The sequence below is a fragment of the Mustela lutreola genome, chromosome 8 (genome assembly GCF_030435805.1).
Source record: "Mustela lutreola isolate mMusLut2 chromosome 8, mMusLut2.pri, whole genome shotgun sequence".
Taxonomy (NCBI): domain Eukaryota; kingdom Metazoa; phylum Chordata; class Mammalia; order Carnivora; family Mustelidae; genus Mustela; species Mustela lutreola.
In genome coordinates, this window is record NC_081297.1 from 11864504 (window position 1) to 11879803 (window position 15300).

The window sequence follows — 15300 nt, forward strand, 5'->3', positions numbered from 1 at the left end:
TTGAGATTGAGTAATTTCTGTTGATTCTTCAAGTTCACTTATTCTCCTGTCATCTCAAATCAGTTGAATTTTCCATTGCAGGTACTGTATTTTTAAGCTGTAAGTTCCCATTCAATTCTTTAATTTACTTTGTATTTTTTTTTAATTTTAATTTTTAAAGGTTTATTTGACAGAGAGATCATAAGTAGGCATATAGACAGGCAGAGAGAGAGGGGGAAGCAGGCTCCCTGCTGAGCAGAGGGCCCAATGTGGGCCTCGTTCCCAGGATCCTGAGATCATGACCTGAGCTGAAGGTAGAGGCTTAACCCACTGAGCCACCCAGGCACCCCTGTATCTTTTTATTGAGACTCTTCATGTGTTGTGTCATTTTCATCATGGTTTTCAGCACTATTTCCATTAGTCTTTGACCATGTCCATGTAGCTGCTTTTAAATCTTTGCTGAATCTACCATCTGGAAATACTTAGATGGTTTCTCCTTAATGCTTTTTGTAGTAAGGGTCACCTTTCTTGTCTCTTTGTTTTATAATCTTGTTGAATTTCAGGTAATGTAGCAATTAGGGGTTCTGATTTCCACCCCAGGGGGTTGTCTTGTTCTGCTTAATAACTTGCCTCCAGTCAATTTATGAAGTCTGTCTCTCCTGCAGTGTGCAGCCATTGATGTCTCTGTTCATTTCTTAAATTTTTAAGTCTTGCTTCCTACATGTTGCTGCTGTGCCTGCATCCTTTCACATTTAGCCAACGATTGGGCAGATGTTGTGTGCAGACCCCATTATTCATGCTTTCTCCTCTGCTGATGGATCTGTGTGGGCTTCTAAGTCCATTCAACACTTGGGTCATTTTCAAGGCTGCCTGGTTTTTGCTAACAAGCTTTTTGCTTCTTTGCGTATATGTGCATGGCTTGGCAACCATGGGTATGTGGGTGGCTTGAACCAGCTTCAGTTTCAACTGCATGCCTTGGGTAAACGTGGAGCTTCTGTGGAGTGCTTATCACATTCAGATGGCTCTCTGACCTCTCAGAGCTTACAGTTAAGTACCTTGCTACTCTTACCTTGTTTCCCCTAAACAGCATTGCAACCTCAGGCTAGAGAACCCTGTCTGCTTAGCATGGAGGCCACCTCTTTGACTTACTCTGCCTCAAGTCAGGCAAGTCCCTTCTCTAAGTGACAGGTTTCTGGCATGGGAGGTGAGAGCACAGCACAGACTCTCACAACTCCAATCAAACTTCAGTAATTTTCATGAATAAACACTTCTTAGTTTGTTGTAAGTCCTCAGAGTCTTTATTATTATTCAGATTTATAGCCCCAGAGCGGCGAGCTGAGCGGAGGCCCCGCCGCCCCGCCGTCCCGCCGCCCCGCCGCCCCGCCGCCCCGCCGCCCCGCCGCCCCGCCGCCCCGCCGCCCCGCCGCCCCGCCGCCCCGCCGCCCCGCCGCCCCGCCGCCCCGCCGCCCCGCCGCCCCGCCGCGGCAAGCAGAGCAGAGGCCCCGCGGCCCCACGGCCCCGCCCTCCCGCCGCCCCGGGGGCCGCCCCGCCGCCCCGTAGGCCCGCTGCCCCGTGGCCCCGGAGCGGGGAGCCGAGCGGAGGCCCTGCCACACTAAGATCTGTGAGGCTTGAGCCTCGCACGTGTGCTTTGGGCACCCTTAGTGGCTGCCCTTTATGCGCAGGCGCAGCCACGCCGGATTCAGAGGTGCGCAAGCGCATTTGTGCTTGGCGTCACAGTTAGCGTTGTTAGGTGCTCCAAGATTCCGAACTGTTGCGTGGTGGGTTCGGCTTATCTCTAGCACTGGTGCTGGTGTCTAGAAGCGGCGAAGAGCCAAGCGGAAGGTGAAGTGGTGGTAAAGCCTCTAGGCTTTGCAATGAAGAAGTTTTTTTGTTTTCAGAGTGCGAAGGTGTGCTCATCCCCGACCTCTGACATCGAGGGGATGAATGACTTGATGGCTTGGGTTCACAAGGAGGAAGTCACGGAGACCCAGCCCCGGTATAACATCCGCCGGAAAGAGCTCAAAAAGATCCACAAAGTTGCTCTCCTGGGTGATATAAGGAATATGGAGCAGTTGCTACTGCGTGGGAAGAACGTGAATAAAAGAGACAAGAGGAAAAGGTAATAGGCATTAAGGGCCTGCTTAGCCAGAGGGGGTCATTTTGTGTTTATGTAGTGAACTTAGATTGACCCCGCCCCTCCCAGAGGAAATTACTTGCAAAGTGTAGATACAGGGGCAGGTCAGGCCAGGTGAAGAAATCCAATCAGTGGGATGCGCATATATCTACTAGGGTAAATTGAAATTCAGTTGGCCATCCGTATATTTACTAGGGTAAATTGAAATTCATTTGGCCACACAGAGAAAGCCCAGGCAGTTTTCTCTGTGTGTTGCAGACCTAGCATGATTGTGCAGTTTTCTCTGTGTATCACAATCTCATTGCCCACCTGTGTATAGCCCGGCTAAACGACCTCTAGAAAAGTCTGTGAGGCTGGGAGGGTTCATCTCTTTGCAAGAGACAGCCCTGAGCGGTCAGTTTGATTCTCGATGCTTGGCGCGAAATAAAGCATTGCTTGACCTTCGCTTTGTATCAGTCTCATTCCTTTGATTACGGGATTGTCCGGGAACAAACAATGAGCACTGAGCCAGCATCAGGATTTCTGGGAAAAGCCTCTGGAGGTAAGATCATGGGATCCTGTCTATCTGATTGTGGAGCTCCAGGGTATGGCCCACCGGGAAGGAGCTGGAGCAGCCATGCTCCCCAGGGCTAGAGTGGATGCGGGGACGCCCCTTCCCTCCACTGGTAGGTTGCCAGGGAGTTCAAGTCCCTATAAGCAGTCAGGGGGTTTGAGTCCCCCTAACCTGTCACTAGGTGTTCGAGTCCCCCTAGGCAGCCAGGGGGTTCGAGTCCCCCTAGGCTGTCAGGGGTTTCGAGTCCCCCTAGAAAATCCCCACCTGTGGCAGGACCACTGGGCCTGCAGTTGTCTTTGTCTTGTTTTTTTTTTGTTGTTGTTGTTGTTGTCTGTTGTGTTGTTTGCTGTGTTTGAAAAAATGGGGCAAGCAGAGAATGAGGGGACTCTGACTTTTAATGGGTATAACTGGAGCCGACTGTAGTTAGTCTAACTCGAGACAGAGACTTTAAGGAATATTCCCAAGTAGCTGCTGAAACTCTCTTTGTTTTGGGGCAGTTCCTGTCTTCTATGGCCCGATGTGGACTGCCTAGCCCCTCCCCCTTGCTGGCAGGAGAGCATGGCATCTGAAGTGGAGTGGGCCCAGGTGGAACATGAAATATGTTAAGATAGAGGTTACTAAACTGATGGTTAATTGTCTGTCTCAGGGTCTTAATGGGTAATTGTTAAAGTAGCTCTCAAAGTCTTTGTTATCCTGAAACTGAAAACTTGAAGGTTTGCTTGAATGACAAATGGAATTAAATTTGTTGTACATCTAGGTCTTAACCAAATGGGATAAAATGCTAGAGCGTTGGTTGTTGGAACTGTTTTGTGCTTTTGAAATCTGCTGGTGAACATGTTTTGTACTTAAATGATTCTTAAATTTGCCTTCTAAGAATTCTCTTGTAAAATGACTTCCGCCTTAAAGGAAATTCATATGGGTAGACTTTCAGGACAAATACAGGTCTTTGATATGTTAAAATCCTGGAACTAAAATGGGTAAGAATTGCCAGAAGTAAAAGCTGCATTCAGACTAAACCAGAATTAGTAACATGGGACTAGATGAACTGAAAGATTGTAATGTTGTATCTCTTGATGTTTTGTCTTATTTTAAACATTACTGGTTCTGTAGTGTTTGCTCTCCCAGGCTTGTTAAACTTTTTCTTAAGTTATCTGTAACTTACAGAGATGTAAAAGTAGTCATTTGTAAACAAATCAAGGTATTCAACTCTTTCTCTCTATCTGAACCCTCTGAAACCGAAAGGTCTCAGCAAGTATTCTTTCTTGCATGGCAATCAGTCATTTGCATAAGTTCAGTAAGAATCGGTTCTCCTTGTAACAAGACACCATTGGAAACACTGGTTATTTTACCAAGGCTTTGACTGGAATGTCATATTTGAAAAGATTCAGCTATGACTAGACAGCTTAAAGGAACTAAGGTGGACTTTATAAAACCTGGAGCATGAAAGCCCTTTGGTACTGTTGGCCTGATACCTTGCTTAGAGAGTTCCCAGCAGCCTCCCCAGGCGAGTAAAGGATATAACTTCCTGGCAGATGCAGGAACCTCAGGATACTTTGGGTACCTCAGGAAGAGGAATTCGCCCAAATCGAGAGGTATGCAGGCATGTCTGATGGCAAGTACGTGGCTTGGCTTCTGGCCTGGAGAGGCTACTATAAGCTCAACCTAGAGATTCCTTATGAGAAGTTCCAGCAAAGCAGATTGTAAAAGATTTATATGGGGGGGAGGAGTCAAGAAGGCGGAGAAGTAGCAAGCTGAGACTGCTTCAGCTAGCCGGAGATCAGCTAGATAGCTTATCTAAAGATTGCAAACACCTGAAAATCCATCGGCAGATCGAAGAGAAGAAGAACAGCAATTCTGGAAACAGAAAAACAACCACTTTCTGAAAGGTAGGACCGGCGGAGAAGTGAATCCAAAGCGACGGGAAGATAGACCCCGGGGGGAGGGGCCGGCTCCCGGCAAGCGGCGGAGCAACCGCGCACAAAATCAGGACTTTTAAAAGTCTGTTCCGCTGAGGGACATCGCTCCAGAGGCTAAACCGGGGCGAAGCCCACGCGGGGTCAGCGTGGCCTCAGGTCCCGCAGGGTCACAGAAGGATCGGGGGTGTCTGAGTGTCGCAGAGCTTGCGGGTATTGGAACGGGAAAGCCGGCTACAGAGACGGAGCCAACAGTAAGCTCGCAGCTCCGTGTTACCTTGAACCGGTCGCAGGCTCGGTGAGCTCGGAGCGCGGACGGAGGTCAGGCAGACGGGAGTAACTGGGCGCTGTTCTCTGAGGGCGCACTGAGGAGTGGGGCCCTGGGCTCTCGGCTCCTCCGGGCCGGAGACCAGGAGGCCGCCATTTGTATTCCCGTCCTCTGGAACTCTACGGAAAGCGCTCAGGGAACAAAAGCTCCTGAAAGCAAACCCGAGCGGATTACTCACCCAGGCCCCCGGTAAGGGCGGTGTAATTCCGCCTGGGGCAAAGACACTTGAGAATCACTACAACAGGCCCCTCCCCCAGAAGATCAACAAGAAATCCAGCCGAGACCAAGTTCACCTACCAAGGAGTGCGGTTTCAATACCAAGGAGAGCAGCAGAATTCCAGAGGAGGAGAAAGCCAAGCACGGAACTCATGGCTTTTTTCCTGTGATTTTTTTTAGTCTTGCAGTTAATTTAATTTTTTCTTTTTCATTTTTTTTTTTTTTCTCGCCTTTGGGTAAAATTTTTTTTTAACTGTTACCTTTTTCTTTTTTAACGATTTTTTACTAGTTTATCTAATATATATATATATATTTTTTACATTTTTCTTAGGTGTTTTCTTTTTTTAAAAATTCTTTTCTTTTCTTTTCTTTTTTTTTTCTTTTTCTTTTCTTTTTGTTTTTTTTTCTTTCTTCCTTTTTGAACCTCTTTTTATCCTCTTTCTCCCCACTCACGATTTTGGATCTCTTCTAATTTGGTTAAAGCATATTTTCCTGGGGTTGTTGCCACCCTTTTAGTATTTTACTTGCCCCTTCATTTACTCTTATCTGGACAAAATGACAAGACGTAAAAATTCAACACAAAAAAAAGAACAAGAGGCAGTACCGAAGGCTAGGGACCTAATCAATACAGACATCGGTAATATGTCAGATCTAGAGTTCAGAATGACAATTCTCAAGGTTCTAGCCGGGCTCGAAAAAGGCATGGAAGATATTAGAGAAACCCTCTCGAGAGATATAAAAGCCCTTTCTGGAGAAATAAAAGAACTAAAATCTAACCAAGGTGAAATCAAAAAAGCTATTAATGAGGTGCAATCAAAAATGGAGGCTCTAACTGCTAGGATAAATGAGGCAGAAGAAAGAATTAGTGATATAGAAGACCAAATGACAGAGAATAAAGAAGCTGAGCAAAAGAGGGACAAACAGCTACTGGACCACGAGGGGAGAATTCGAGAGATAAGTGACACCATAAGACGAAACAACATTAGAATAATTGGGATTCCAGAAGAAGAAGAAAGTGAGAGGGGAGCAGAAGGTATACTGGAGAGAATTATTGGGGAGAATTTCCCCAATATGGCAAAGGAAACGAGCACCAAAATTCAGGAGGTTCAGAGAATGCCCCTCAAAATCAATAAGAATAGGCCCACACCCCGTCACCTAATAGTAAAATTTACAAGTCTCAGTGACAAACAGAAAATCCTGAAAGCAGCCCGGGAAAAGAAGTCTGTAACATACAATGGTAAAAATATTAGATTGGCAGCTGACTTATCCACAGAGACCTGGCAGGCCAGAAAGAGCTGGCATGATATTTTCAGAGCACTAAACGAGAAAAACATGCAGCCAAGAATACTATATCCAGCTAGGCTATCATTGAAAATAGAAGGAGAGATTAAAAGCTTCCAGGACAAACAACAACTGAAAGAATTTGCAAATACCAAACCAGCTCTACAGGAAATATTGAAAGGGGTCCTCTAAGCAAAGAGAGAGCCTACAAGTGGTAGATCAGAAAGGAACAGAGACCATATACAGTAACAGTCACCTTACAGGCAATACAATGGCACTAAATTCATATCTCTCAATAGTTACCCTGAATGTGAATGGGCTAAATGCCCCTGTCAAAAGACACAGGGTATCAGAATGGATAAAAAAACAAAACCCATCTATATGTTGCCTCCAAGAAACACATTTTAAGCCCGAAGACACCTCCAGATTTAAAGTGAGGGGGTGGAAAAGAATTTACCATGCTAATGGACATCAGAAGAAAGCAGGAGTGGCAATCCTTATATCAGATCAATTAGATTTTAAGCCAAAGACTGTAATAAGAGATGAGGAAGGACACTATATCATACTCAAAGGGTCTGTCCAACAAGAAGATCTAACAATTTTAAATATCTATGCCCCCAATGTGGGAGCAGCCAACTATATAAACCAATTAATAACAAAATCAAAGAAACACATCAACAATAATACAATAATAGTAGGGGACTTTAACACTCCCCTCACTGAAATGGACAGGTCATCCAAGCAAAAGATCAGCAAGGAAATAAAGGCCTTAAATGACACACTGGACCAGATGGACATCACAGATATATTCAGAATATTTCATCCCAAAGCAACAGAATACACATTCTTCTCTAGTGCACATGGAACATTCTCCAGAATAGATCACATCCTCGGTCCTAAATCAGGACTCAACCGGTATCAAAAGATTGGGATCATTCCCTGCATATTTTCAGACCACAATGCTCTAAAGCTAGAACTCAACCACAAAAGGAAGTTTGGAAAGAACCCAAATACATGGAGACTAAACAGTATCCTTCTAAAGAATGAATGTGTCAACCGGGAAATTAAAGAAGAATTGAAAAAAATCATGGAAACAAATGATAATGAAAATACAACGGTTCAAAATCTGTGGGACACAACAAAGGCAGTCCTGAGAGGAAAATATATAGCGGTACAAGCCTTTCTCAAGAAACAAGAAAGGTCTCAGGTACACAACCTAACCCTACACCTAAAGGAGCTGGAGAAAGAACAAGAAAGAAACCCTAAGCCCAGCAGGAGAAGAGAAATCATAAAGATCAGAGCAGAAATCAATGAAATAGAAACCAAAAAAACAATAGAACAAATCAACGAAACTAGGAGCTGGTTCTTTGAAAGAATTAATAAAATTGATAAACCCCTGGCCCGACTTATCAAAAAGAAAAGAGAAAGGACCCAAATAAATAAAATCATGAATGAAAGAGGAGAGATCACAACTAACACCAAAGAAATACAAACTATTATAAGAACATACTATGAGCAACTCTACGGCAATAAATTTGACAATCTGGAAGAAATGGTTGCATTCCTAGAAACATATAAACTACCACAACTGAACCAGGAAGAAATAGAAAGCCTGAACAGACCCATAACCAGTAAGGAGATTGAAACAGTCATTAAAAATCTCCAAACAAACAAAAGCCCAGGGCCAGACGGCTTCCCGGGGGAATTCTACCAAACATTTAAAGAAGAACTAATTCCTATTCTCCTGAAACTGTTCCAAAAAATAGAAATGGAAGGAAAACTTCCAAACTCATTTTATGAGGCCAGCATCACCTTGATCCCAAAACCAGACAAGGATCCCACCAAAAAAGAGAGCTATAGACCGATATCCTTGATGAACACAGATGCGAAAATACTCAACAAAATACTAGCCAATAGGATTCAACAGTACATTAAAAAGATTATTCACCACGACCAAGTGGGATTTATTCCAGGGCTGCAAGGTTGGTTCAACATCCGCAAATCAGTCAATGTGATACAACACATCAATAAAAGAAAGAACAAGAACCATATGATACTCTCAATAGATGCTGAAAAAGCATTTGACAAAGTACAACATCCCTTCCTGATCAAAACTCTTCAAAGTGTAGGGATAGAGGGCACATACCTCAATATCATCAAAGCCATCTATGAAAAACCCACCGCAAATATCATTCTCAATGGAGAAAAACTGAAAGCTTTTCCGCTAAGGTCAGGAACACGGCAGGGATGTCCATTATCACCACTGCTATTCAACATCGTACTAGAGGTCCTAGCCTCAGCAATCAGACAACAAAAGGAAATTAAAGGCATCCAAATCGGCAAAGAAGAAGTCAAATTATCACTCTTCGCAGATGATATGATACTATATGTGGAAAACCCAAAAGACTCCACTCCAAAACTGCTAGAACTTATACAGGAATTCAGTAAAGTGTCAGGATATAAAATCAATGCACAGAAATCAGTTGCATTTCTATACACCAACAGCAAGACAGAAGAAAGAGATATTAAGGAGTCAATCCCTTTTACAATTGCATCCAAAACCATAAGATACCTAGGAATAAACCTAACCAAAGAGACACAGAATCTATACTCAGAAAACTATAAAGTACTCATGAAAGAAATTGAGGAAGACACAAAGAAATGGAAAAATGTTCCATGCTCCTGGATTGGAAGAATAAATATTGTGAAAATGTCTATGCTACCTAAAGCAATCTACACATTTAATGCAATTCCTATCAAAGTACCATCCATCTTTTTCAAAGAAATGGAACAAATAATTCTAAAATTTATATGGAACCAGAAAAGACCTCGAATAGCCAAAGGGATATTGAAAAAGAAAGCCAACGTTGGTGGCATCACAATTCCGGACTTCAAGCTCTATTACAAAGCTGTCATCATCAAGACAGCATGGTACTGGCACAAAAACAGACATATAGATCAATGGAACAGAATAGAGAGCCCAGAAATAGACCCTCAAATCTATGGTCATCTAATCTTCGACAAAGCAGGAAAGAATGTCCAATGGAAAAAAGACAGCCTTTTCAATAAATGGTGCTGGGAAAATTGGACAGCCACATGCAGAAAAATGAAATTGGACCATTTCCTTACACCACACACAAAAATAGACTCAAAATGGATGAAGGACCTCAATGTGCGAAAGGAATCCATCAAAATCCTTGAGGAGAACACGGGCAGCAACCTCTTCGACCTCTGCCGCAGCAACATCTTCCTAGGAACAACGCAAAAGGCAAGGGAAGCAAGGGAAAAAATGAACTACTGGGATTTCATCAAGATCAAAAGCTTTTGCACAGCAAAGGAAACAGTGAACAAAATCAGAAGACAACTGACAGAATGGGAGAAGATATTTGCAAACGACATATCAGATAAAGGACTAGTGTCCAGAATCTATAAAGAACTTAGCAAACTCAACATCCAAAGAACAAATAATCCAATCAAGAAATGGGTAGAAGACATGAACAGACATTTCTGCAAAGAAGACATCCAGATGGCCAACAGACACATGAAAAAGTGCTCCATATCACTCGGCATCAGGGAAATACAAATCAAAACCACAATGCGATATCACCTCACACCAGTCAGAATGGCTAAAATCAACAAGTCAGGAAATGACAGATGCTGGCGAGGATGCGGAGAAAGGGGAAACCTGTTGGTGGGAATGCAAGCTGGTGCAACCTCTCTGGAAAACAGCATGGAGGTTCCTCAAAATGTTGAAAATAGAACTGCCCTATGACCCAGCAATTGCACTATTGGGTATTTACCCTAAAGATACAAATGTAGTGATCCAAAGGGACACATGCACCCGAATGTTTATAGCAGCAATGTCCACAATAGCCAAACTATGGAAAGAACCTAGATGTCCATCAACAGATGAATGGATCAAGAAGATGTGGTATATATACACAATGGAATACTATGCAGCCATCAAAAGAAATGAAATCTTGCCATTTGCAACAACATGGATGGAACTAGAGCGTATCATGCTTAGCGAAATAAGTCAAGCAGAGAAAGACAACTATCATATGATCTCCCTGATATGAGGAAGTGGTGATGCAACATGGAGGCTTAAGTGGGTAGAAGAATAAATGAAACAAGATGGGATTGGGAGGGAGACAAACCATAAGTGACTCTTAATCTCACAAAACAAACTGAGGGTTGCCGGGGGGAGGGGGTTTGGGAGAAGGGGGTGGGATTATGGACATTGGGGAGGGTATGTGATTTGGTGTGTGCTGTGAAGTGTGTAAACCTGGTGATTCACAGACCTGTACCCCTGGGGATAAAAATATATGTTTATAAAAAATAAAAATTAAAAAAAAAAAAAAAAAAAAAAGAAAGACAGCTGAGGGGTACCCAGGTATCTCAGTTGGTTGTGTCTGCCTTTAGTTCAGGTTGTGATCCCAGGATCCTGGGCTTCTCTCTCCCTTTGCTGGTGTTCTCACATGCACTCTCTCTCTAAAATGAATAAATAAACAATCTTAAAAAAAAAGCTTAAAATATCAACAAATGAACTGGTTTTACTGCTAATGAAATGAAAATAATGGTATACTTTCAAATGACTTAAATATATTTAATATCTGAAGAAGATAATAGCATCTGTAAAAGGGATAATAAATTATGATACTTTGAATGAATGGATGAATCAAGAATGGATACACATGGGTACAAAATGAAAACAGTTGGAATTATGGGAAATAAAACAGTTAAAATTGAAAACCTCAATACATGGGATAAAATCTAGTCTTATATAATTGGTTTGGAATCAAGGCGTGAATCCGTGCATTGGAACATAGTCTCAAAGAATTCAGTCAGAGTACAGCGCTGATAAAGTGACGAAATACGTGAAAAAGAAAGATGATGTGTGGATAATAGACTGATAGCTTTTGTCATAGAGTCTCAGAGGGAAGAGGAGAAAATTAGTGGCGAAGAGATATCTAAAGAAATAATGGCTGGTGGGGCACCTGGGTGGCTCATTGGCTAAGCCTCTGCCTTCGGTTCAGGTCATGATCTCAGGGTTCTGGGATGGAGCCCCGCATCGTACTCTCTGCTCAGTAGAGAGTCTGCTTCCCCCTCTCTCTCTGCCTGCCTCTCTGCCTACTTGTGACCTCTCTCTTTCTCTCTCTAACACATAAATAAAATCTTTTAAAAAAAGAAAAGAAAGAATGGCTGGGAATATTTCAGAATGGAAGAAAGCACCACACTGTGGTACTGAGCATGATTTTAAAACAAAGCAGTACCACTGGACACATTGAAGTGAAGCATTAGAACGTCTAAGGGAAAGAGAACATTTTTAAAGCTTCCTAAGAATAAAGACACTCCTCTATGAAGTGATGACAACCTGGCTGAGAGCAGACTTCTTATCAGCTATGGGACAATAGGACAGTGTCTTTAAAATGTTGGAGGAAAGAAAGAAAGGAAAGAAGAACAGAAAGAATCCTTTAACCTAAAATTCTATACCCAGAGAAGCTCTCTGCAAACACAAAGTCAAACTGTTTTCAGACAAGAGAATTTCAGGCTATCCCTGAAAGAATTACTAAAGGATGTACTTCAGCCAGAAGAAAAGAGAAACCAGATGAAAAGATGTAAAAAGTGGCAAGGGTGCCTGGGTGGCACAGTTGGCTAAGTGTATGACTCTTGATTTTGGCTCAGGGGCTCAGGTTAGAGTCATGGACTTAAATCCCATGTCAGGCTCTGTGATCAGCGAGGAAAACTCCTCTGCTTAGGATTCTTTCTCCCTCTGCTCCTATTGCTCAAGTGTGTGCATACCCTTTCTCTCTCTCAAAATAAAGAAATCTTAAAAAAAATAAAGTGGCAAGAAATAGGTAAAAAAAAAAAAAAAGATTTATATGATCACTCACTGTTCTTGCAGAGCTTATGCAAGTAATTAGGCCAAGTTTGTTAAAACTGGACTTGTTTTTCAAATAAATTAGTCCTGATTTGGTTACCTCTGGAAATGAGGGTTATTTTAGGGAGAAAAATTATGTTTTAATAATACACCTTTATGGATGTTAAATTCTACATTTGATTGTCTTTAAATGCTTGTTTACCTAAGCTAGACAACCTGAGGTAAACATCAGGGAAGTTGCATGATAGCTTGTTTAGATGATCTTGCTTTTGCCAGTCAGTCAGCTGCAGATATAGGGAGGAAACTTCAGAAAATTGAAGGATTTGAAGGGAAGAATGTGACTGAGTGAGTGGGACTAGTAGAAAAGGTGTTTAACAACAGGGATGCACAGGAGGAAGGTTTTGGCCTTACAATCTGGCAGGTAGGGGATGGTAAATGGAAGGAAAAGCCTAAGCACAGAGAAGGCAGGCAGGAAGACGTAGATTCAAATCAGTGCACTTACTGTAAGGAAAAAGGGCATTGGGCCAGGGAGTGCCCCGAATGGTAGATGGCCATGCTGGCCTCCAGAGACTGAAAGGGCTGTGGTTCAGAGCCCCTCCCTGAACCTCAGGTAAAAACTGAAGTGGAGGGGAAATCAATTGAAACCTATGGGAAAACTATCTGAAGAGGAAGTCTTGGTACAAGGGGTGAATGGCATAGAAAGACATAAATGTACAACTGTGCAGATGTCTGTTTCAGCTGTAGATGAATACCTTCTTTACGAGCCAGTCTCAGAACCAGAAGAGAAAAGAGAAGGGAGCCTTCTCCAAACCCTACAGGAAACAATGGGGCCTAATCCCTATGCCCTCCTCTCCCTCCTGGGCCCCCAAAGAACTGTTTATACCATCTTAGATCTCAAAGATGCATATTTCTGCATATCTTTAGCAAGGGAGTCTCAGCCCCTTCTTTGCTTTTGAGTGGCCCAATCCACAGGAAGGATTTCAAGGCCAACTCACCTAGACAGGACTTCCCCAAGGGTTCAAGAATTCACCCACTATCTTCAGCAAGGCCCTACATGAGGATTTGCATGAGTATAGAACCTCTAACCTGGGAGTCACTCTGTTACAGTATGTTGATAACTTGCTAATAGCCACTGAAGACTATGAGTCATGTTCGTGTGGATGAGAGCTATCTTACAGATTCTGCAGGAAAAGGGTATTGGGTGTCAGCAAAGAAAGCATAGCTCTGTCAGAGCCATGCTACTTATCTAGGCTTTGATCTCCACGAGGGAGTGCGTTCACTGTCTGAGTCCAGGAAACAGGTGATCACCCAATACCCCTGCCCCACCACGTCCCAACAAGTGAGGGAGTTTCTTGGGATGGTGGGCTACTGTAGGCTGTGGATACTGCAGTCTATGGAGATTGCCTGACCTCTCTATGAACTGGCAAAAGGGGGGCTCACTATGACAGAGTGGACGGCTGAGGCAGAAGGAGCATCTTGGGAATTACAAACAGCCTTACTGAGTGCCCCAGCATTGACCATCCCAGAAGCCCTTCCAGTTGTATGTGGATGAAAAAGCAGAGGTGGCCAAAGGAGTTTTGACCCAGACTCTGGAGGCTTGGCAAAGGCCAGTAGCCTATCTTAGCAAGAAACTAGATCCAGTAGCAGCTGGGTTCCCCCTTGCCTCTGCAGAATTGCTGTTATGGCCCTCCTGGTCAAGGATGCAAATAAATTGACTTTGGGTCAAAATCTCATCTTGACCACCACCCACACTACCAAAGGCCTTCTCCAGAATCCACCAGACCGATGAGTGATGAACGCCCAAGTGACAGGGTATCAGGGCCTCCTCCTCAATGAAACAAGAGTGAGCTTCCGGCCCCAGTGGTGCTAAATCCAGCCACGCTGCTGCCAGTAGAGCTGGCTCACCACCTACATGACTGCGGGGAGGTCCTAACCCGAGTCACAGAAGTAAGGCTGGCCCTCAGAGACATTCACCTTCTGGATGCAGAGGTGACTCTGTTCGCGGATGGGAGTAGTTACATGGTCAATGGAGAAAGGGATGCAGGGGCTGCGGTGGTTTCCCCTGAGCAGGAACTCTTGACAGCAGCCCTGCCACATGGAGCATCGGTGCAAAAAGCTTAGCTGATTGCACTGCTGATGGCCAAAGGTAAAACTGCCAACTTCTATATGGACAGCAGTTATGCCTTTGCTACTCTCCATATACATGGGGCTATTCATAAAGAAAGGAGCCTATTAACAGCAGAAGGAAAAAGAATTAAAAACAGAGAAGAATTAAAAACAGAGAGCTTGGCTCTCCTCCAAGCTATTTGGGATTCAAAAGAGGTGGCCGTTATGCACTGCCCAGGACACTAAAAGGGGACTGATCTGACTTCAAAAGGAAACCAATTAGCAGATCAACCTGCAAAGCAAGCACCCCTCAAAAAGAGTGCAGGAGCTGGTTATACTTCTGGCTCCAGCCCTACCAGAAAAACTGAACTATTCAGAAGATTTAAAGTATTTACAAAAATGGCCTAAATTAGACCATGAGGGGAATTGGGCTAAGACTAAAATAGGGAAGTTAATTCTTTCTCGGAGACTAGGTAAGAACTTAGTAGGCCAGATAAATCAGGGTACTCATTTGAGGACATGAAAACTTAAGGAGCTTATAGGCAAGCAGTTCCAGGTTTCTAAATTAGGGCGTATGTTTCAGGATGTAGTTGATGGATGTGCTAAATGCCAGGGAGTAAATGCAGGAGGAACTAGAATGGGAAGAGGGAAAAGAGAAAGAGGTAAGGAACCAGGAATTTTTTTTTAATGTTATCATTTTTTGAATTTATTTTTTATTTCTTTTCAGCATGATAGTATTTATTGTTTTTGCACCACACCCAGTGCTCCATGCAATCTGTGCCCTCTATAATACCCACTACCTGGTACCCCAACCTCTACCCCCCATGCCACTTCAAACCCCTCAGATTGTTTTTTAGAGTCCATAGTGTCTCATGGTTCAACTCCCCTTCCAATTTCCCCCAACTCCCT

At 43.4% G+C, this 15300-nt stretch overlaps 1 protein-coding gene across 1 annotated transcript in view; it reads left to right on the forward strand.

Moving 5' to 3' along the window:
• The window catches only part of LOC131838325 (ankyrin repeat domain-containing protein 7-like), a 29850-nt gene that overhangs the window by 5590 nt on the left and 8960 nt on the right, over positions 1-15300 (forward strand). The window contains exon 2 of the mRNA XM_059184283.1: positions 1779-2098. Within this exon, the coding sequence (XP_059040266.1) occupies positions 1779-2098 (320 nt within the window). The remainder of the gene's footprint in view (positions 1-1778; positions 2099-15300) is intronic.